Source organism: Podarcis raffonei, chromosome 5 (assembly GCF_027172205.1).
Source record: "Podarcis raffonei isolate rPodRaf1 chromosome 5, rPodRaf1.pri, whole genome shotgun sequence".
NCBI classification, from domain to species: Eukaryota; Metazoa; Chordata; class Lepidosauria; order Squamata; family Lacertidae; genus Podarcis; species Podarcis raffonei.
Window position 1 is genome coordinate 59188727 of NC_070606.1, and position 23098 is coordinate 59211824.

Here is a 23098-nt window from a genome sequence, read left to right on the forward strand (position 1 = left end):
GAACAACTTACCTGGCAACTCCTTTTTCCAAGCAAGCAACTTTCTCAGCCCCCCCCCATCACCACCTCCACCATTAAATTATTCATTTCCAGGTTTTCTACCATTTTGAAACGGGCAGCTGCCTAAGGGTGGAAATAAAATAGAGGCATCATTCTGGTGGCTGAAGCTACACAACAATCCCCTTGGGTCATAGGCCCTGTAGATGTAGTCAGTTTCCTACTGTCCATGGCAAACATGTCAAAGGGGCGGAGGATGCTTTCACTGTCTCTAGGAAGACGTGCCTGATTTAGGGGTCTTGGGACCCTCCAAACTAGTGTTTTATTGCAGGTGCACTGGGCAATAACAGTGCATTGGTGGAAGATTTATTCCACTTTCATTTGTTTTGCGATGGCTCCCCAATTCTTCCAGTGAAACAAAAGCAGGACAAAAAAAAAGCACCCCAATAAACCCCAGAACATTGGTAGCATGAAAAGTTGTGGGATTTCAGTAGGAAGTTACAGGGAAATAAGCAGTATGATCATCCCCAAACCCTTGCAGGGGCAAACGGTACTGAAAGCAGTATCACACGTGACCACCCTGAGCACCTATCATCATGAACATGGAATCAAAAGGAGGTCTGGAAGGGACCTTTAAAACATCAAGCCACATTACACTCCTTTTTTCTTAAATTAATAGCAGCACATGGTGGGTGGGATTGTTATCAGAATTTTAGCACACGCAGAGGGGAGGTTTATCCTTCCCTTCCCATCTATGACACCCACACACCAGCAAAGACCCACCCCACCTGTCCACCAAGTTCCCATTGGTTCCCTTAGTGATTCCTAACACAGGAGTCCTTGTGAAGACACACGGCAGAACACAGGTCTTCGTTCACACATGACCATCAGAAACAACCAAGGAGCACGTTAAGCATTTCTGTTCCATTCAGGAACATCAGAAGTATTCCTGACTCGCTTGCCATTAGCAGAATTTCCATGTACAGGCACCACTGTCGTGTTCTGCAAATTGCAGGTTCTTCTGACAGCAGACAAGTCAGATGATGCATTTGTCAAAAGCTGGGGGTGGGCCTTTGGACAGAAGTGTGAGGAGGGGGAGCAGTCATTATTTAGACAGCAAATAGCAAAAAGAAGATTTCCGAGGAGCAAAACTGAGGGCTAGGCAGTTGCTAGGCTACATGTTACCTTTATCACGCAGGCAGTTTGAAGCAGCCTCTGTGTGTAGAACCACTGCTATGTCACACGAGGATGGCTTCATGCCAACACAGTTCTGCCTTGCCTTAGGTAACTATGAAAAGCAGACATCAGACCCAGTTCCCGTCCCTGCTCCCATTCGTTGGCTTCCTTCTAGTTTCATTAATTTATTAAATTTGTATACTGCCCTTCATCTGAAGATCAAACAAACCAATAACACCCCCTCCAAAAAAAGGCTGTAGAATGTTAATCAGCCAAATGCCTGGTTGAAGAGGAATATTTTTGCCTGGAGCCTGAAGATACGTAATGAAGACACCAGGTGAGCTTCCTTGGAGAGAGCATTCCACAAGCTGGAACCCACTGCAGAAAAGGCCCGTTCTTGTGTTGACACCCTCCAGACCTCTTGCAAAGGAAGAGCTTCAGATGATGATCACAGGGTTTGGGCCAATTCATACGGGGAAAGGTGGTCCTTGAGGTATTCCAGTCCTGAGCCATTTAAGGCTTTATAGGTCAAAACCAGCACTTTGAATCGGGCCTGCAAACTTATTGGCAGCTAGTGCAGTCAGGCCAGGATCGGTGTAATATGCTCAAACAGTCTTGTCCCAGTGAGCAGCCTGGCTGCTGAATTCTTCACCTGCTGGAGTTTCCAAACCGTCTTCAGAGGCAGCCCCACGTATAACACATTGCAGTAATCTAACCTACAAGTTCTGTTGCCCTTCCCTGATATCACAGCAGCTCCTCCAATCCCAGGCACACTTCTAAGTTGCCTTTCCTGTGCAAGCTGCTTTCATGTTGTCATTTGCAATGTACTGTAATCATTATAACTTGTCCATTTCACTGTATGTACCAAGTATATGCATGCATTGAGACAGATTGCCTACATGTGCCTTTTTAAAGATCCCGTCCACTACACAGATTTCTATATAGGACATGCAGAGCATCTGAAGTGACCCACAGGGACTTCTCTCACTGCCACTGACCTCTACAGTATAGGCAAACTGTTCTTGAGTTGTCAACGGCACAAAGGCATGGAAGAGGGACACTTACACTTTCAGACTGGCTTTGAACCAGCCCTTGCCTGTGCTGCCCTCTGCTGGAAGGCCTCCATTCTGCATGCTCAAGTGCCCTCAACTGGCAGCCAGTTCTGGGGTTTGCAGCCCCCCTTGGGTTGGACTGGCAGTTTCCTTTGCTTTTACTGCTGCAGCAGGCTTGTTGTGAGCGAGCGCTCGCTCCCCTCTCAGGGGAACTCTGTCTGCCGTCACCAGAACTCACAGCACTTAAAATTCATTGACATTTCATTGGAGAAAATTAAGAGCGAGCAAGTTGGCTTGAATAGGGAATTAGCAGCACTCTCTCCCGGCAACTTCTCAGCGGTGTCAGAGGCAGCGGCAAATTGACATGCGAGGCTGGTTGGAGGGGAGGAGAGGGGAAGGAGTGAGAGCAGTTTGTGGAGCAGAGGAAATGCTGGGTCCCGCCAGTCATAAGGCTGCTGGGATTACTGCTTTGCAAACGTACCTAAGGTTAGGGTTTTTGTTTTTGTTTTAATTCCCCTGCACGATGTAATTTTAAAAAATTTAATCTAAAGGGAAGCAAAGCGATTATCCAAATAGCAGCTCATTCGCCTAATCCAGTTAAAAGAGAAGCTCTGGTGAAAACAGAATGATAGGTCTTGCTGCAAAGAGACATTCGAGCCCCCGGGGGGCCCCACCCCAAATCCTCCAAGTCTTCCGCTGGGGGTAAAGAAAAACCAACCATTTATTTGCAAATTTGCCACAGCTGCCGAGAGTGTGGAGGTAGTGAAAGTAATTTCCACTGACCTCCCAGCTCTCAGTGTCTCCTTGCCGCTGCTTCGCATCAGGCAAGGAGGCTGCTCAGTCATGCGTATACTTCAAATCTATTGATGCCCAAATTTAATCAGGTGGCTGAGGGCAGCCCTAGAAAGTCGCGCATGTGACTCTGTGCAACACAGGACCCTCAGAGACTACACAGAGACATGTGAGGCCAAGCAAACAAGCAGGGGACAGTAAAGTAATGCTTCCCAAGTTTCTTTTTGATAGAAATTCAAGCTAATTTCTGGAGCCCCCAACCCGCCTGCTCCACAGATGAATGTGCAGAGATACTTGCAAGCAATGGCGGGTCTATGGCTGATATCATTCCACTGACAAACTATTTCTGGCTACCCTGATATCATTCCACTGACAAACTATTTCTGGCCCCCTTCCAAAAGAGGGACAGGCGAAAGAGTCTGTGTCCGTTTTGCAAGTGTTCATTCACACATCCATGGCTGTGAAGGAACAGTGTACTGTTAAAAGTATTTTTTAAAAGATTCTTCAGCATACGTTTCTACACTCAGTCTGGCTCTCCTAGATTTGTGCCTCTGACCGTTTTCCTTTCGAGATTTGCTAACCAAGCCCATTCTTCCTTGTGCAGATCCATGTTCTCAATACTATTTGGAACAGCCAGGAAAACTCCCACTTCTGCCACTCTTTAAGCCCTTTGACTAAGTGAAAAAAGGTGGTCGCTAATCCACATTTCGTGATCATATTAATATTCCCGGAAATGCTCTGCCTGCTCCTATGCATCTTTACTCAGAAGCAAGAATAGGTTGAATGTCCTCTGTCATGGATGCTTTAGTTGAGATTTCTGCATCGCAAGGGGCTGGACTAGATGGAGCCCATTCCAACTCTGCAATTCTATGATTCTAAGTCCTGCAGAGTTCAATGGGGCATATTCCCCAAGAATGCATGCACAGGATTGCAGTCACAGAATCAGAGATTAGAAGTCTTGGGTGGAGGCCAGTTGCTATTCTCTGCTGCTGGGCACAATCTTTTGCAGAAGCAAGCACTGGAAAAAGGGGTAATTATCTGCCCTAGACACCTTCTCTCAAGGGACAGAGTTTGTGGCAGAATGAGGATCTAAAATGTTTTTCAAAAGCAGAGGGCCTTCTCTTGCCTCTGCTTGGTTTTAGACCAATCCTCCTCAAATTTCAGCACAGGATCTGTGTCTGCCTCCAACGTACTGGAAACAAGAAGGAGAACTAAGCAGAACCTGACTTCATGCAGCCCAAATCTGCCAGCTAGTGGCAGGGAGGCAGTGACCTTTAGGAATGCATTGGGATTCCAGGCAGGATCAGGCATTTCTGTGGATTACACAAATGGATAGAATAGGGTTCTCAGAAAGTACAGCTTGCTTTAGCCCATTAACTATAATTAATTGCTCGTCTGTAATTAAAATTAACATGATCATAATGTTTCAATAAAGGTGATAGTTGGGTAATTTTACACAGTTATAAACAGAGGTCTTCCCTGGTCAAAATAATAAAAGATAGTAGCCTAGAAGCAGATGGAATCCTTTGCTGAGGAAATCCTATCTGTTGTCCCTCTTTAAGCACACAGGGCCAATCTACATGGGTTATTAATATGTCTTTGCATACAACTTTCAGGTTTTTGAAAAATGCAAAGAGCATCTGCTGTGATGAGAGGGCTGATAACTTTTGGAACCACAGCAGGCATGGATCAGGAAGGGGGGGATTTCTTCCCGGTACAAATTCCAGCTTCAGAAGATGGATCTTACTCAAGACCAAAGCAGGGGAGGAAAGGGTTTAATCACATCCCATGCTGTGATAATTATCCCCCGCCCCTCTTTGGCTAATGCTATTTGCATTTATTAAAAGCGGCGCTGTTAAAAGCAAAGATGCATTTAAGGTCATGTGTAGCTTGGCTCTAACGCACTTCCTAACTCAAGATATGTCAAGTGCACAGATTATTTACAAAAATGCCATCAGCACAGAACGTCTCCGAAAAGACAGCTCTCATTAAAACCCCACAGTTTTAGTCTGATTAAGCTTACGTGTTCCCAGCCATGGTCTAGAGCTTCTTATTAAAGTGACACCTTTCACGTTAGATGACAGAAAACACTGTTTGCCACCATGTGGAAACATGGCAGGAACTGGCAGCCAATTCCAGCTCTCAGGGGCGTGTCTGGATGGTACATATATATATATATATTAAATTTAAATTGTATACCACCCTAAACCCGTAGATCTCAGGACGGTTCACAACACAAAATCACAATATGACAGATAGTAAATATGTCTGAATTTTTAAAAGTGTTATTAAAGTGTTTCAAAATACATTTAAGATTTGGAAGCTCAGCATCATTAGAATCAATGCTACATGTTCAGTTAAACAAACTTAACAACCAAACCCAATTTGATGAGCCGTTATGTTGTTTTTGCTCACTCCCATTCCAGATAAGTCTATTCTTCAGAAATTATAAACAGCATCAGGATATAAAATCAACAGGACCCAAACCCAGATTTATTGGTTTTCATCTGTATGTGCAAGAAATACTCATTATACAGAGACAGGTTTGATTCTCAGTGGAGTATAAGGCCAGTCAGACATTTAGATATTCTGCTCTGCTCATTCATAAGCAGAATTAATTAGCAACAGTAACTTTAAGCTCAGAGCCAAGGGATCAAGGAGATATCCAGGATATTGAAGTATTTGAATGTATCTCGTTCTGGAAGACTCTTGTCTAAATCTTTTAAAACTCTTTCAAAATCTTACAGTGAAGTTAATGATCAACACGCGGAAAAAATGGCAAAAAGTTCCCCAAGACTTTTGATCCAACGGTAGGAGCAAATTCAGGTTTATTTCAGATCAAAATGAAGGAGAGAGGGTTTAGCACAGGCATCCCCAACCTTCGGCCCTCCAGATGTTTTGGACTACAATTCCCATCATCCCTGACCACTGGTCCTGTTAGCTAGGGATCATGGGAGTTGTAGGCCAAAGCATCTGGAGGGCCACAGGTTGGGGATGCCTGGTTTAGCATTTCCAGATTTGGGCTACAATCCAGTATTGCCTTACCTGAGAGTATGTCCCATTGAGCTCTATTGGTCTAACTTTTCGGTAGACATGCATAGGATTGCTCTGTTAGGTTACTGTGGTTATGCTGAGCAAACTACAGGCCACAATGGAGTGCGTTAAGCAAGTTAAGGACATACGAAGGGATCAATATCTCCTTGAAATATTTACTATGGGCAAATGAAGAAGAAAGAAACTGGGTTCAAAAGAAGCAGCTTGGGTAATGTTTGAGGAACAAGCCAAAATCTGAGTGGATAATAATAAGATCAAAGGTTTGTTATAAAAATTTTATTTCTCTGCCCTACTTTAACTTCGTCTGTAATTCTGTCTCAGCCAGTAGAACAGAGAAACATCCACATAGTACTTCCTACTTCCCTCTGCCTCCCCTTCCTCTATTTTTTTCATGCATGTTGAATTTTAGATTTCAAAATCTTTGAGGGAAGGGACCTGGTGCTATGTACTATGCAAAGCACCATGCACACTGATGATGCTATATGAATAAGTAAATGATGGGGGGGGAACCTCTTAATGTGCAAAACGGAATACAGATATTAAAAACTAACAAGAGGACTTGTCAGAATAAAGGGATGAAGCTATCACCTTGCATTAAGTTCTGCATCACTTCCGCTGATAATCAAAGTCAAAATGCAAGTGCTGGGTCAGTATGTTTGCAGTAGAGCATTTTCAGGTGGCTGTGCTGGGCTCAAAACAAAACAAAACCCCTCTCCCTGCTTCTCTTGTTCCCCTTTAAGAAACTCCTACAGCCAGGCCATAGCAGGAATCTCATTACCCATACATGACTTGTTTATAGATGCTCAGCTGTGCCAATCTGCTTTAATGGGACGTGAAGGACAAACATGCTCAAAAAACTAAATAAAACAACGTCAAATTGTCATTGAGTTGCCCAGAAAAGAGACCATTGGTAACCATATTCTGTGCAGAGTAGTCAGAGCTGTCTATCATCTCTCTATCTACACCATCACACACACTTGTTTCTGCATCTCAGTCCCCAGTTTCTAGAGGACTAGATGCACTCTGCTTCCTAGAACTTCTCACCATTATCAAGTCCTTCCTCTTCCACAGTTCCCCCTGCTGTTCTTTCAGCAGCTGAGCTTCAAAGGTGGAATGTATGATAACTTTTTAAGTTGCGGTGGGAGCAAAGGCACAATGAAAAATTTATTAAAATAATAGCTGTAAGGAACCTTCATGGTTTAAGTAAACCTCCTTATACAGCGTTAGAAGGAAACTGAACTCATGGGATCCTTCAGAACATTGCTGGGTTGGCAGTCAGTGAGGTTGCCTTCACTGGGGCATCATAAAAGGGACAGTGCAAGCCGGGATGGTGCAACGGTGAGACTGCTGAGCTTGACCATGGCAGAGAAAAGCTCAGGTCCTTGGTCAAGTCATAAAGCCCATTGCCCTTTTGCTACTTGGCCTGCCTCACTGTATACTTCTGAGCAGAGATGAGATCAGAACTGTAAAGTCTAAAATAATAATATGGGAATACAAACCCCAATTTTCAGACTAAATGGGGCGGAAATTAAGACACTGGAAAAGGGTTGTCTAAGAGCTAATTTTCCTTTCAGAATATGGCAGCTTCCAGTGAGCCCACACTGATTTCATCCATACACCAAGCCTCTTGTATGCATGTTGACAGGACGCGCGGCTGTCATCACAAACTGGCTTTGAGTCTACCATCATGATTGTTCATTCCCCTGTTCTAGACTAGAGGTGGAGGCCAAATAATGAGGTGGTGAAGGTTGATTTGGATGTCTTCTACCCCCATCCTACCGCTACTCCATGAGTCAAAGTTTATCATAATCACTTCCCAGGTTGGACTGCATGTTGCTCTGTTGTTTTGGTACCTTATGGCTCTACGTTTTCCTATGAAACTCTAGGTACAGGGGCCTTACAAGAAGAGAGGCCACCCAAAACATTTCCTTTCTAGATTGAATATTCTCTGGATTGCTTTTTGTTAAACCAAGGCAGAGGAGGGTGTTTTTAAAAATAAAGTTAAAAGCTTCATTTATGGGCTTTTTAAAAAAAGAAAACCATGCATTGCTCTGGTTTAACAAACAGCTAAACAAAACTCAAGAGCTCTTTAGAACTCTGCAGGCAACATTTTGCATAGAGTCTCACAGGAAGGCCTACTGAATGCCTGGAAGGCCTATCAAAAGAAGGAAGTGCTGGAAAGAAAGGCTGGGGTGACAATGTCTTTTTTAAAATAAAAAATATACAAGCAACAATACACACCACTCCGTCACTTTTTCATTTTAAGCCTTTAAAAAAGCAAGAAACACCTCACCTGATTTCTAGAGGCAAGTGAATTCCTTTCATTTGCCTCACAAAAAGCTCCTGCACCTATTTGCCTGCAATTTGGCATGCTTCATCCACTCTTGAATGGCTCTGTACCTGTAAATTTCATCTACTTATAGCTACTTTTAAATTCCCCATGACTGCGAATTGGGGGGCCAAAGAACTTCATTTGCACAAAGTAGTTCAGAACCTGAAACACAGGTCAAAGTGGAAAGTGCACAGAGCAACTGGGAAACAGACTGGAAGAAGCTCACATACAGATGCAAAACATGACCAGTGCAGTTTCTACCCAGGCTTGCCAATAGCAGCAGCAACAACAACATTTTTCAGCAATATTTTTTTTGTACATTTCTTATTTTATTTATCCTTGTACCAACCCCATGAAGCAGATTAGAGAGGGCAAGAGCAAGGCAATTTCCACTGAGCTTCATGGCTAAGCAAGGAATTGAACTTCCAACATGGATGTCTTCCCCAGTTTACAGAAAACCTAAAAAGGTGGTTGCTAGTAAGCTCTGAATTTTGCCTCTGTATTTATGTACTGAACCATCATTTTAAATCTAGAATACAACATTGATCCTAAATTTATTATACAGAGACATGATGCTGGAGGAATTAAGATTATTTCAGATTAATTTACAATATAATAATGACTTAGTTTAATTTATGTGTTATTAAATTGTACATTGTTGTATATATTGTGCTTTAAAAAAAATACAAGGCATTGTCTAAAAATATTCTAAAACAGAGCATCAGAAACATATGAAAATCCTATGAGGGAAGAGAGCAAATGTTATTGGAAGCTGGGGAAATATCCATGTAAACATAACGGATTCAAATACTTAAAAGGAGGTGCTGAGCCCTTGACATATGCCTGTAAAAAGGTTGTTGTTGGCGTTGTTAATTGAATTAGTATTCTGTCTTTCAACCCAAACATCTCCAGGGCAGTAATGTAGCTGGCATAAGTCTGATTTAAATTGTGCCTATACTGTGAATCTAAATTCAATTTCATTTATAATGAATTGATTTATTATTTATTAAAGTATTTAGGCTGCCTTTCGGGATAAAGAAATCCCCACAGAGTGGTTTGCAATGCAATGCAATGCATTGCAATAAATAAAATAAAATAAAAATAAAAATGAATAAAATAAAATAAAATCTATTTAAAGCTCCACAAAGGTTATGTGGGACACTGTTCAAACTCTTTGTCATTAGGATTTCAATAATTTCCTGATAGTCCAGTTCTCTGTATTTCCCAGGTGATCCTTATTTCACCTGGCCTTGGCTTTCCTTGTGCTGACTATCCATTTTCTTTCATAGTATGGGAAGAGACTGTCCGCCCAAACAAGCCCAACTGCTGCCTGCTTTACAGAACCTCCTGGATGACTATGGATTTGTGTCACTGCCCATTTCCATGAAAGATTTATTCATGCATTTTGCACAATGCCACAATCCCACATGCAACTTTTAAAAAGGATAATAAAGGATGATCTGTATGACTGCCTTGGCAAGTGCAATACCTGCCAGTGGGTGGAGGAAGGAAACCTCAATGGAGCCCAGAGCAGCCTTTCTGGCACAGGAGAGCTCACTGTTGTGCAAACACAAGATCCTCTCAGAATCTGAAGCATTACAACAGCAGGCTGTGCCGTGTAAAGATAGAGTAAACCCTACAAACCCAGCGCTGTGCAGATGAAGTGCAGACGAGCCCTGAGAAAGAACTGGGGGGGGGGGGAGGGAACCATTAAGGGCAGTAAAGGGGGGTTGTCAGAAAGAGGCACCCATAAGAGGACACAATTCTACAGGTGCATCTATGTCAGGGTTCATCACGCTTTTGTTACAGAGAGCCTCCCCTGAATGAAGAGACAAACGGCTCTGGCCTCTGCAGTTGTAGCTGACAATATGAAGACAAATTAGCCAGCAAAACCCACTTCTGAGTTTTGGCCAGGCAGATCAATGCAGGGAGGGGAACAGGAGGGAAAACCCCTGGTGTGCTTCACTGTAAGACCAGCAAAAATTAGGGAACAGCACTATTGTTGCCTGCCCCCACCTCCAACCACAACATCAGTCAAAACTAGGGCAGAGCGAAGATGCACACACAGAGCGGGTAATGCCTAAGTACAATGCCTAAGATAATGGAGGAGGAGGAGAGCCAAGTCGTCCTTCTTGGCACAGTCAAGATATACCACCAAATGAAAGTGTGCAGCTGAGAGAAGTGAAGAACAGGAAGCAGATGAAGTCTTTACGGGGGCTGCAACAAAATGTGGAACAGTCCTATTCCAGATTCAAGCAGCAACCCATACCTTGTTCCAGGATATTCTATTCCTCCACCTCTGTCAATCCTCAATGGGCTGTTTTTTTAATTTTCCCTTCCCTTTAAGTTTTTTAAAAATTACTTTTTTGCACTTCTGCAAACATTGTGGCTCCCCCAATGTCTGGTGATACCTTCCTTTTGTGCGTGGATGCTACTGTTTTGGCTACAGAGGATGAGTTCACTGTTGATATATCATGCTTTTTGTTTCTGCATGCTCAAAGCAAACCAAATGCATTATGGCAGTGAAGCAACTCACAACATTCCTTACTGTGAATGTCTCACCCAGATTCTTAAGAAGAGAGCTCCAACCCATCTCTGTGTAGAGAATCAGGCAGATAACTGTTAACAGAGACATTGTATGGAATGAAAGTACCTTGTTACCAAACGCCACACTGATAGTGAGAAAACTGGGACTCGCAGCCCAAGACCTTTTAATTTTCTGGTGAGACATATCCGTGCCAAAGGGCAAGAAAGGCCAGACATGATGTCGCAGCAAACAGAGAGCAATATAAACTGCCTGTTTTCAGAAATCACAACATTAACACAATGCCTTTGCACCCTGGTCAGATTTTCTCCAGCTGCACAATATTGACCCTGCCTCCCTTTTCAGCGCTATCCTAAACCCTCGCTCTCAGGCCAATTTTACTTTTGCATCAACTGAGAAATGTACACATTTTGCATTATTTCCATTTTATCCTGGCAAGTAACTCATTTTCTTCCTAGCCTGGAGAGCAGTTAAACCCTACGCACAGTCTGAGCATGAATGGGAGGCGCACTAGCACATTTTGCACATTAAGAGGAGAGGAAGAGCCGGCTGCTTAGCCAATGTGAGACCCCAGCTGGCTATTCTCATCAGGCCAATGGCCCATCTAGTGTAGCATCTTGTTCTCACCCCAACCAGCCAGATGCCCATGGGAAACCAGCCAGCGAACTTTGAGCACAAGAGCACTCTTCCCTCCTGGGGTTTCCAGCAACATCACTGCTTCACCGTCTTTCGTTCATTAATCACACAAGAACCCTGCAGATAGGCTAGGTAATTATTACTCCCATTTAACAGATGAGAAACAAAAGCCCTGTGTACACCCTCCCATTCACTCTGTGTGCAGAGCACTCCCAATGCAGTGATGTACGGGCAACATGAGCGACAGTCCATACCTATCATGCTGTTTCTCATGAGATACTGTGTTTGGATGTGTCTCCCCACAAACCAGCTTTGATCTGAGTTGAGAAAAGGAGGACCCCACTGCATTTTTAACTGGTAATGTGTACACAGTCTAAGATGGAGAAAGCGCTGCACCAGAAGTCACCTAGGACTTAGTTGGGATTCTGCCCACCGGCCCTCCCTAGCTTTGTTGGCCCCTTCTAGCTTGTACAATTAAAATGGAATAATCCACCAGATGCAGGCAGTTGTAAACAGCGCAAATTGCCAGTGCCCAGAAAAAGCCAGGAGAAGAAGATTGCATGGCTTGGATCCTGATTTTATATGGCTGTCATGTTCGGCACCGGTGGTTGGCTCTCCTGCAGATGGATCGTTCTTGAGGTTCTACTGCCTACAGATAATTGCTGATTAGTGGGGATAACAAGGTCCCAAGTTTCCACGTAAACCAACACATGTTAGAGGAGGAGGCCATGGAGTTTATCCAAAATTGTGTCCCGACCCCCTCAAAAGCCCCAGAGCCCCTGTTGCATAGCTTTGTTCCTACAATTCCTAAGAAGGGAGAAAGCCACCAGACCCGGCTGATTAATCACCAGCTTCTCAGTGTAGCAATCTGCCTTAAACCAAAGTGAAAGCACTTTGCTTAATGAAATCACTGCTGATAAAAAGGAAAGCAGGAGGGGGAGAAACTCCAGCCTATCGGAAAAGCTGGGCCAATCTGCCTTGCCTTTCCCCCGTCCCAACCTTCCCCAATGGGTAATCTTCATTTTATTAATCTCATTTTGAGCTCTTAAGAAATAACTCCGTCGGGGTATTAGTATCTTTCAGGGAACGCATAAGCAGGAAAGGGCCACCTGGAATCCAGCTGGGTAGCCACATCTCTTAGCAGGTCAGGAATGGTACTTCCCTCTCCTTTGCAACCCAAACTATTCCTACCTTCCATCCTTTGTTTGAGTGATGGCTGGCTAAGAATGATTTTTAATGCTTAACCCCTTCTAGCCTTTTGTTGTTGTTGCATGGATTCTGAGTTTCTGCAACACAGCAGGTGACAGCTCCGCTTGGATATGTCTGTGATCAGGGAGAGCGTGGGGGTGGACTGCTCCTTCCCAGGAGCCCATAAGCCACACAAGCGCTCATACCTAACTGCCAAGCTCTGATCACCTAATCCATCCATATGGCAAATATGGGGAATCCCAGACTCTTGAGCAGCTGATGCGTTTCACCCATGGGAGGGTGCAATGTTGGCACCAGAACCCCCCACACAGCATCTGCACCTTATTTTCTTTGGAACCATTCCTTGTGCTTCTAGCTGAGCACTTTGGATGTCCTTTACTATGCTTTAAACTCCTTTTATATCTTCCTGATCGCAGTGGCGTAGCGTGGGGGGTGCAGGGGGGGCCGGCCGCACCGGGCGCAACATCTGGGGGGGCGCGCTCGCACTCGCAGCTCTCTAACCCTACCTGGCTCACGGGTTAGGGGGCGCAAATTACTTGCCTTGCCCCGGGTGCTGACAACCCACGCTACGCCACTGCCTGATCGTCCAAAATGATAACCGCTCAGGAATTCATCCCAAATTGCTAGATTGATCCAGGCTCTCTGCTTACTTTCACTTCCCTGCCAGTCCAGTTAGGTGAGATGACTTGCTTGCATCTGAAAGGCAAGGGTGTCTAGCACACAGCCAACAGGGGACAAAGGTTTGGATTTAGCCCTGGCAGAAGGGTCCCTCAGAATTTCCCCCAAAAGAGCCCCCCACCCATCCAAAGGTAGGGAGGAAGAGACCACCTATGTCTGGTCCAGTGCTGGAACCTATGAAAAGGAAGGAAGCCAGGCAAGGCTGAGATGTTGCTGAACCATAGACAGCTCTGTGTTAGCAGCTTGCTTCACGAAAGGTTGGGATCAAACTGAGGCCTTTTGTGGCTCTGTCTTCCTCCAGGCTCCACCCCCGTGAAAGAACATAAAGAGTATCACAAAGATGACTAAGATCTGGGGTGCTATGGAGTCTGTAAGCACCCAAACATGAACCAGGCACTAAGGAATGTTCCCATCTGGATGGACCAGTATTTGGGAGCTGGATCAGCCCCGTCAGACCACCTCAAACTACCCCAGGACTACTTTTTCTGTTGCTTTTATTATAGCTCCACTATCCTGAGCTGCAGTTCTTTAGTTTTCCTGGCTCCTGCACTAGCAAAGCCCCAGTGGTACCCAAGTGTCACTGTGCATCATGTCCGAAAGCCCCTCTGGATGCTTAGAAATCTTCTTGCCTTCATAATATGATCAGGCTCAAAACTGTAATCCAGTGTTTTCCCCAACCAGGTTCCCTCCAGATGTTTTCAACTACAGCTCCGGCCAGCATGCCTGTTGTCCAAAACATCTGGAGTGGACCCAGCTGGGAAATGTGACTGCAAGCAGCACACTAATGGAGCACACTAGCACTCCTGTAACAGCCCTAAGACACAAGCAGCATGAAAACCTCATTTTGCACAGGTGATGGCAACAAGAAAATGGTCCATTCTGCTAATTCAGAATTTCTGCCGAGTTGCTGATTAACGTGGGCAGGTTGAAATCCTGCAGCTTGAAATTTTGCAAAAGGTTGAAATTTTGCAAAACCAATCCCCTGTCAATGGGGCTTCACTAGACAGGCTAAGAAAGACAACGTCTGTCTTTTGTTCTGTCCTTCTAGAATCTGTACAAAACCATCTTTTCAGATGAAATTAAATTAAGCCACAAGTTGGAAAATATAGCCCCAGACAACCCCTTCCAACCCATCTTCAGCTTGGCTGCTGGAACCAGTGCTTTGCCACTGGCTCCTCAGACCCTCTCCAAAAGCACAGATTTTGGCACACAGGCCCTGTTCACCCTCTATCCACGTCCTCTTGGAGACAAGCCCAGCTGATTTGGACCAGCCTCTGCTCAACACCTCGAAACCCCCCACAAGCCATCTGCTTTGGACCACAACAGCAGCCCCCAGGCACTTTGCTGCACACATACACCTGCACATCACAAAGAACCACCACCTCATCTTGACTCAGAGCCAGGTGAAACAGTCACAAATCAGATTCAATTAATCAGCCTAAAACAAGGGAGTTTCCAAGCCAGGAGAGCAAAAGAGAGAGAGAGACGGAAACTTAATTAATGGGCACAGCACAGAGAGAAGGGGTGACATGCAGTATATATGGACCCAAACAGCACAAGGTTTAATTCATAAGGCGCAGCATCCCTATAGGGCAAAATACTTGTCCTTGGAAATCTCGTGGCACTGGGCCACTCACGGCTCAGTTTCGTCCAGATCAGCTTTTCTACCCACTTACTCTGAGTAGTCTCCACCATAAAACCAAATGGGTGGTGGTGGGGAGGCTCCTGCATACAGGGGCCAATATGCCCATGGACCTTTGGGGGTGAAATTAGCCAGTTCAAGGAAGACATTTACAAGATTTTATGTTAACAAACAGGGTGTCAAAATACAGCAGCAAATCTATATCAGCATAAGCAAAAGAACTCTGGAAGGGGGTGGGGTAAGATGGGGGAAAGGGGGGGGCACCTCCACACACACACTAATTCTGCCTCATGCACACACCACTTGCTACATAACCAGTAACACACACAATCATACTCTACCGCACGCATGCACACACATCTTACGTGCTGCTTAAGTATACTGTATGCACAACAATCAGATCTCTCATATTTAGGCCAGACAATAAGCTGTTTTCTGTAGAAAAAAGAGGGGAGACGTCAACGTGTGCTATTTGGATAGATAAGAAAAGAATTCTGGCTCATACTGTTGCCTCCTACAGGGCTTAAAGCTCGCTGGTAGCCACACAGCGCATGAAATGCCAAAAGTTGTTAAAATACCATAGCCTCCGTTGTCTTTTCCCCAGGCAGACAAATAGTTGAGGGCGATCATCACACCTCGCTTTCTCCTCCCTCACACTGACAGGACCAGGCTGCCTGCGCGGCCTTACATTTCATGCTGAAAGGGTTTTTAATCACAACCCCTCTGTGGGCTGTAGGGGGATCAGGCCAGATGCTACTTTGCGATCATATACATTAATATGCTTGGCATTCCCCAGTAGGTGGTTTGGAAGAGGCAATATGAGTTACTGCAGTTCTTTACCTGTCACTGTAATGGAGTGAAGTAAATTTATGCCTTGACAGGGTCCCAAAGCACAATGTAGGCTGTTTCTATAGTGATCATTCACCCGCTGCCAAAATGCAACTGTCTCTGGGGTTGAGCACAACAGCTGTTCTGCGTCAACAACATGGCAAAGGATTTGCGAGGAGAAGCCTACTGGATGGAGGCTCAGGGGGAAGCAAGGTATGGCTGAGGCAAAATGGTGACCAGAAAGTAGGTGCTACCAAGAATGGGCGACCGACTACATCTTTAACCCTGGCAGGTCTGATGTTTTAAAATCATGAACCACCAGAACTTGGAATTAATGACCAATCGGTATTTCACATTTCTGCCTACTTCACAAGAGGCACCTTGTGAGTTGTGAAATAAATCACAAACAGTGCAGTGTGGTTAGAACCAGTCACAAAGTGTTTGTGGTCCCTGCTGGGGGCATAATGAGGCAAAGCCAGCCAATGGTTTTAGCAGAAATGTAAGGCCACATGAGAGGGCCACATCTGCCCATAGCATACTCCAACCTTCTTCAACTGGGTATCCTACAGATATTTTGGGCTATGAGTTTCCTCAGTTCCAGTTAGTACAGCTGATGGGATGATCATTGTTGTACAAAATATCTGGAAGACACTTGATTGGAGAAGACTTTACAAACTGAGTGGGGTGGGAGATTGTGCTTTGCTGTTGTTTATGATTGAAGATGTTTCACATGTATTTACAGTGCTTCAAGAAGCTGCAGGACTCATTTCACCAGAACCATAGTGAGACGAAAGAAATACATGTATGCTGCGGTCAATGATGCCTCTGTCATATTGCCACCATCTCTTGTTAAACCTATTGGGTACAATTCAACAAGGTTTTCCTCAGAGTAGACCCACAGAAATTATTGGTCCTGACTTCATTTCAATGGACCTATTCCAGGTACAACTTGGCCTTGATACCGGTGGCTACAGCAGTGGAACAGATCAGAATAACAGCAACAGCAAGGGTCTAATACTTTATTTTCAGGTTCAGATTTGTACGACAGAAGAATGGGCCGTGGCTCAGTGACAGGGCATCTGCTTTGAAGGAAGAAGACCCCAGGTTTAATCCCAAGGTAGGATAGGATTGGAAATGTCCCCTATCTGAAAGCCTAGACAGCCACTGCACATCAGTGCAGACAGCACAGAGCTAGACGGGCAAATAATCCGGCTCACTATAAAGCAGCTTCGTATATTCCTACACTTCTGTTACATTGAAGTGCCTAGAATTCACCCTCTTCCTCACACAAAGCAGCAACTTGTAGCATTTGTGATGGCTCCAGGTGCTTTTTATAGGGTTTTGATTTCCAGGTGGCAATGGTGGAAAGCAATGTGGAAAACAACCAAACTGGACACCCACTTGTGCAGACACTAAACAGAAGAGTCTAAACTCATGTTCCTCCAATGCAAGGTACTCATCAAGAATTGTGGTAGTGGCAGTGGCATTCTGAAAGTTGTTCAGATCTGCATTACAAAAAGTTGCACAGAAATGAGAAGGCTGCTTGTGCACAGTTGCTTTCCAATGTTTTAAGACTACAGTTTTAGAATAGCAACCAATGGCTTAGAAATAAGAGGGCACTCTATAACTCAGGGGTGGAAAACTGGATACAGCTGATGGGTCAGATCTGTACCCACTGTGGACCAACTTCTCGTATGACAACCTCAAAGTGATAGCTTAACCATTCTGTGGTTTCTTTTAGGAAAGTAAAACCTGCATAACTTGGAGATGAGATTGGACCAAGTAAAGGGTCTAGCCAGATTATTGATTCAAGAATGCTTTCCAACATCCTTTGGAAAAAGTAGGGTTGTTGCTGAGTTAGCCAGAAGCAGCACTGAAAGTGTATTGCATTTTTATTGGCGTTCCAATAATATCTTGCTCGGTGCTACAGGCACAGTGATGAATGTGAATACAATCCTTGGCCAGAACATCATAATGCTTTTTAGGTACTCTCAAGCCCAAAGTCATTCTGTTCAGGATAGCTAAGGCTGTCAGGCACTTCCAGAATGAAGTGTGTCTGGAAGCACCGTGCACACACAGACACTGAGGGCACATCCACACTTGTGCTTGCCCCATGCCTAGAAAGCACAGGACTGAGCAGTTTTCCCCTTGCCCCACTCCTTTCCCAGGGAAAATTCATTCTTTAGCTTTAAATCAGAACAAACTGACTGCTGCAATTAAGCACCAATAAGTAGTTAAAGAGCGCTAAAGGGAAGGCAATGGGACAAGAAAAAGTGTGGATAAGCACAGGCACTTTATTTGCCTTCTCACTGTGTGCCAGTTCACACAACCATCCTTAGCATGCTCATCAACACAAGGTAACTTTTTAATGACTTCAGCCTGTTTTGATCTGGCCTAGTGAATTCTCTACACACGACCAACACTGTGCTTCATTACATTCCTAAGAAAACTTTGAAAAGATGGTTAAACCAGGGTATGTCAGGTCACAATGTGGACTTGCACAGCAGCCCTGACCTGAGTCTAGTGAAGCAAACAGACCTGCCTTTTGTCCCCATCACTGCCCTGCATGATGTCTGCAGAGGCACCCTGCAGATAAAGGGACAGTGCCAGCACAGCACTGTCAGACAAGGAGAACTCAGCCCCCACTGCACTTTCTTTGCAAGTCTACTGGGAGGTCATATTTTGCTGCACGTTCAGTGCAGGTGACAGTAGCTCTATGTGATCTTCAGCCACATGGTTTGACTAGCTCCATAGCAAGTGTTCTGTTCCCTTCATTTCTTGTTTAGTCTTCTGACTAACTGCCTACCGAGGACACATACAGCAGCTGTGTCTGGGAAGAGACTACAAAGATGGGGATGAATGACTCAAGGGAGTTGGTGACAGAAGATTCAATATGAAGTTGTACCTGAAAATGATGGGGCAGGACAGATGGAAGGGACAGGATCTGATCCTAACCTACCAGAAGCAAGTACACCAACTGACTTAAAAGACAAACCTATTCATCGGACAAATCCCTTTAAAAACTGAAACATATTGGGTGGTATTCAACTAAGTTGTACTCAGAGTAGACCCACTGAAATAAATGATCCTAACTTAGTGCTGTAATGTTCAATCCTTTGAGTAAAACGGAATTGAATAACCCCCTATTTCCTTTGCAGCAGCTTTATACGTGAAGTTTAGTTCCAAGAGAGAATTCTGTCCAATTGTAAAGGAAAATGAGGAGACAGAGAATGAATCCATGATGACATCCAGAAACAGCAACGACAATGAAGAGAAATTACTCATTTTCACTAGTAATTGTGAAGCAGAGCTCACTTTGGAAAGCAGAGATTTCCTGCTTCTAACTGTGTCTCGCTTTCCTTCATATGAAAAGAGCACACGGAAATCTGCCTGCTGAACAGGGTACTGTGAAATCAAGGCTGTTACCTGGACAGCAGAGAATTAGCAGCACAATGCTTGCGTCTCCCCAGCAGGCTCTGCAATCAAAGGTTGCAGCCTGGGAGGCACTCTATTTTTAACTTGATTTTGATTTTAAATCCATATGGACGTGTTAAAGTCACTGGAGAAATGGGAAAGTTGTGTGGGCTTTGAATTCCTACTCAGCTCAAAATATCTCTTTTCATCACATCTCTGCGGGTGAAGAGCCCATTTTGCAGGCACTGAATTGCTTAAATGACATTTAGGGGCAACAGGCGCAGCGAAAATTGGACTACTCAGCTATAGCAGAGGACCCAGTGCCTTCGACAAAAACCAGCACCATGGAGAGCTACAGGCCTCTGGAGGGATTTTGCTAGTCCCCTGTGCAAGGGGTTCCTTATCTACTAGGCCCTTTCCCATGTGTGGGGAAACCACGAAGGCCCCAGGGGGCATGCCTTCCCTTAGTAAGCCAGACACACCTGAGATGCATCTTGATGCTTTACCTTGGTGTCTGGAGTAGGCAAAGGGCAAAGGCAAATGAACCCCCTTCTGTGTTATCTTCCAGGTGCTCACTTGCCTCTCTCAAGTGGGTCCTTCCATTCAGTCACGTTACCTTGACTTGGACACGGGAGTTGGGAGAGACTAGTCATCAAGAATTCGCTTTAGTTTTGCAAAGGGGGCACCACACCTAATCCAGGCAGCAAATAGTTCTGATTGTCTGGAGCAAGGTGCATCTCCCAACGCTAAATAAAGAAGACTCATTTCTCCAGCATGTACCACACACACACACACACAAACACACACACTCTTCCAGCCAACATGCTCCAGGTGCCCCCTAGGTAAGCCACGGGGCCAGATTTCAAGGGACGAAGTCGACATCGAGCAAGCGCCCACTTTGGCTAAGTGGAAGTTTGCACAGGGACTGCAGGTCGCCCAAGAGAGTGGCGAGGGCGCACAAAGGGCCACTGGTGCGTGTGTGAAGTTCAGACGGAACATTTTAGACCCGGGACCTCTACCCTGCTCCAGGTAGTCTGCCGCTAGAGGGATGCTACCCTTTCCCGCAGCGCCCCCGAGCCGAGCGCCCTGCCAGCCCGGGAGGAACTCACCGGTTAGTTGGTCGTAAGAACCGTCGAGGTCGCGGGAGTCGGAGAGGCTCTCTTTCCTGTCCTTGCCGCGCATCTTGCGGAGCGGAGACGCCCCGGGGCGCTGGGACGGGACGGGCACCGATTGCGCGCCTCCTCTCGCCTAGCTGTCCTCCTCTCTGGCGCCCGGGATCCAGCTCCTCCCTCCCCTCCCTCCCTCCTTCCCCCCGGCGCCCTGGGCAGATCCTCCCGGCGGGGCGCGGGGCCGGGGCAAGCGGCGTCCAGCTCCCCGGCAACAGGAGAAGCGAGCGCCCGCTCTCTCCCCTCCTCCTCCTCCGACTGCCTTCTCCACCTCCCCCGCCAGCTTCTGCGCACAGCCGCTTTCCTCCCGTTCACACGGGCGGGCTTCTACACCGGGTTAAGGGAGAAGGAGATTGCCTCCCCTGAGGCGAGCGAGACTCCGCGCCTGGTCCTTCCCGTCTTCTGTACCGCCCCACGCCGAGGGTGGCGCTTCACGCTGGAACTAACACTCTCTTTCCCGAGAGGGGAGGGTGGGGTTTTCTATCGTGCACGCCGGCTGGGAAACTGAGGAATGAAAAAAAGTGTGGGGGGGGGGTCAGTTAGACACGTGTCTCCTGAGGCCGGGAGACACGTGCGCCGGTGTACAAATACGCGCGCCGGCGTCGCGAGGTGGCTTCCTCGACGCCCTCCCACAGTTGCAGAGCGAAGGCGCGCAGGGAGGCCGCCCCCTCGGGGGCAAGGCGAGGCGCGCACCCGCCCACCAGGCCTCGCGCGGAGATCCGGGAGCAGAGGAGCCGCAAGCAACAGGGGAGAGTTCCGGCCGGGTGCTATGCAAATCAAGCCCGTCCACCCGCGCTCGCAGAGGCCGGGGGTGGGGCCCACCGTTGAGACTTCGCCATGCCGAAGGCGCCTCCCTGCGCCCAGTGCGCGCTGTGTAGCGCCGCACGTGCGCACGCTTCGCCGACGGCCCTCGCCAGTACAATCCGCTCTAGAAAGCTTTCAGAGGAGCAGGTGGGACTCCGAGGTCTTAGAAGGAACCAGTCCTTGGGGTGGAGTTGCTTCACCGGTTGAATTCTGCCTGTTGCATCCTCTAAGGGCGCAGGAGCTTGCCAGGTGGCAAGTCCTAAGACCAGCTAGAAAGGCTGGTGGTAGGGATATATGGGACACGCTGACTAAAGGAAGTTCCTCACTGAGGAGGCCCAATAGCCAGACAGCGGGCAGCTGTCAGAGGGCCAATAGCTAAGCTAAGAGAACACCTGCCCTGGATGGATTTCAGATGCTGGATCAGAGGTATCACAGCATGGTGATGTATTTCGTTCCAGCAGTGCCCTCTAGATGGATTGCAGCCTGTCCTGGTCCAATACCCATGCACTTGCCTAATGAGGACCTTTATAGAGACCACAGCATGTTTACAGCAAAAGATGGTGGACTGTACTGGCCCAGGGTTGCCACAAAAGAAAATGCATCACAGTGGTCCGGGAATAAGTTGCAGGGCATATCCCGGTAAATTGGAAAGATTTATGCGAGTAACAGCTTCTTGGCTAGATTGCCATATAGCCCATCTCACTCTTGGCTTCTTGGTTGTTCCTTTCGGTAATTCTCATGTTTTTCTTAAAACAAAAAATGCTAGGAAAATTTTGTCTTTTAAAAAAAGAGGGCATCTTTCTGTGAAGCCTGGAAATGCAGATACCGCATCTTCTTCACTTTCCTCGACCCACACCATTAATCTTAATTAATGAGTACTGTTCATATTCTGGTCTCTGCTGTACTGCTAAAACGCCAGCCAAATTGATCCCAGCCTTAACCCAGTCTACGATACCACCGTGGAGAAACTGAACTGTTCCATGGTGGCCAACAGGTGGCGTGGGGGAGCCACGCCTCTATAGAGTTTAATACCCCCCCCATCAGTACTTCCATGGCTGCTGTTGCTCCTTTGCCTTGCCTCCCCGACATCAAATAATTTCCTTAATTACAATACCTGTATTCAGCACTGGCAGAGCTGGCTCAGGATGACATGGGCTGCTCCAGTCAATATGTCCTTCTCTGTTCTTGCCCGTTTTCTTTGCAAGAGGAATTTGGAGTTTGTACATCTCCCCACAGAGCTGGGGCAGAGGAAGTAAACAGTTCATTCATTTTATTAAAGATTTGTGAAACACCCCCAAGCCACACCCATTTGGAGGAGCTAACATTCCACGTAATTATTGAGCACTATCATGTGCGAAGCAAAAGGAAGGGGACAAGACTAATTAGAGTTTCCCCTTTTCCCCTTCCTGAGGTGCTTTATTTCCCAAAGAGCATAAGAAAGCTACAGACCTTTGGAGACCTTGGAGCTGATGGCATGTTCTCATTGTGCCCTGTGATGGATGTGGAGATTCATTTCCCTGAAGCAAATGCCACCTGAAATTCTTCCAAGTGAGTATGGGCAGCCTGTGCTGATCAGGGAAATGGGCTGCTTGAAATACCTTTGGTCAGGGATAAGGGGGTTTTTTTGTGGGGGGGTGCCCTCTGGCCCTGCACTTGACAGTCCAGAGGGGCACAGAGAGAGCGATAGCCCCAGCCTTGGGACTTGTGGGCTGCTGTCCATAAGCAATTCAGAAAGTGCCCTTTTCTTAGTACCAAGCAGGAACCACAAGTGTGA

At 46.2% G+C, this 23098-nt stretch overlaps 1 protein-coding gene across 3 annotated transcripts in view; it reads right to left on the reverse strand.

Annotated features, from left to right (window-relative positions):
* KCNIP2 (potassium voltage-gated channel interacting protein 2) overlaps positions 1-21188 on the reverse strand; it is a 103292-nt gene extending 82104 nt beyond the window's left edge. Inside the window, exon 1 of one of the 3 annotated variants that reach the window (XM_053389435.1) lies at positions 20464-21188. In XM_053389435.1, the coding sequence (XP_053245410.1) occupies positions 20464-20536 (73 nt within the window). In that variant the 5' untranslated portion in view covers positions 20537-21188. The remainder of the gene's footprint in view (positions 1-20463) is intronic. The other 2 variants (XM_053389437.1, XM_053389434.1) reach the window with 2 other exon arrangements.
* Positions 21189-23098: the final 1910 nt, after the last annotated feature.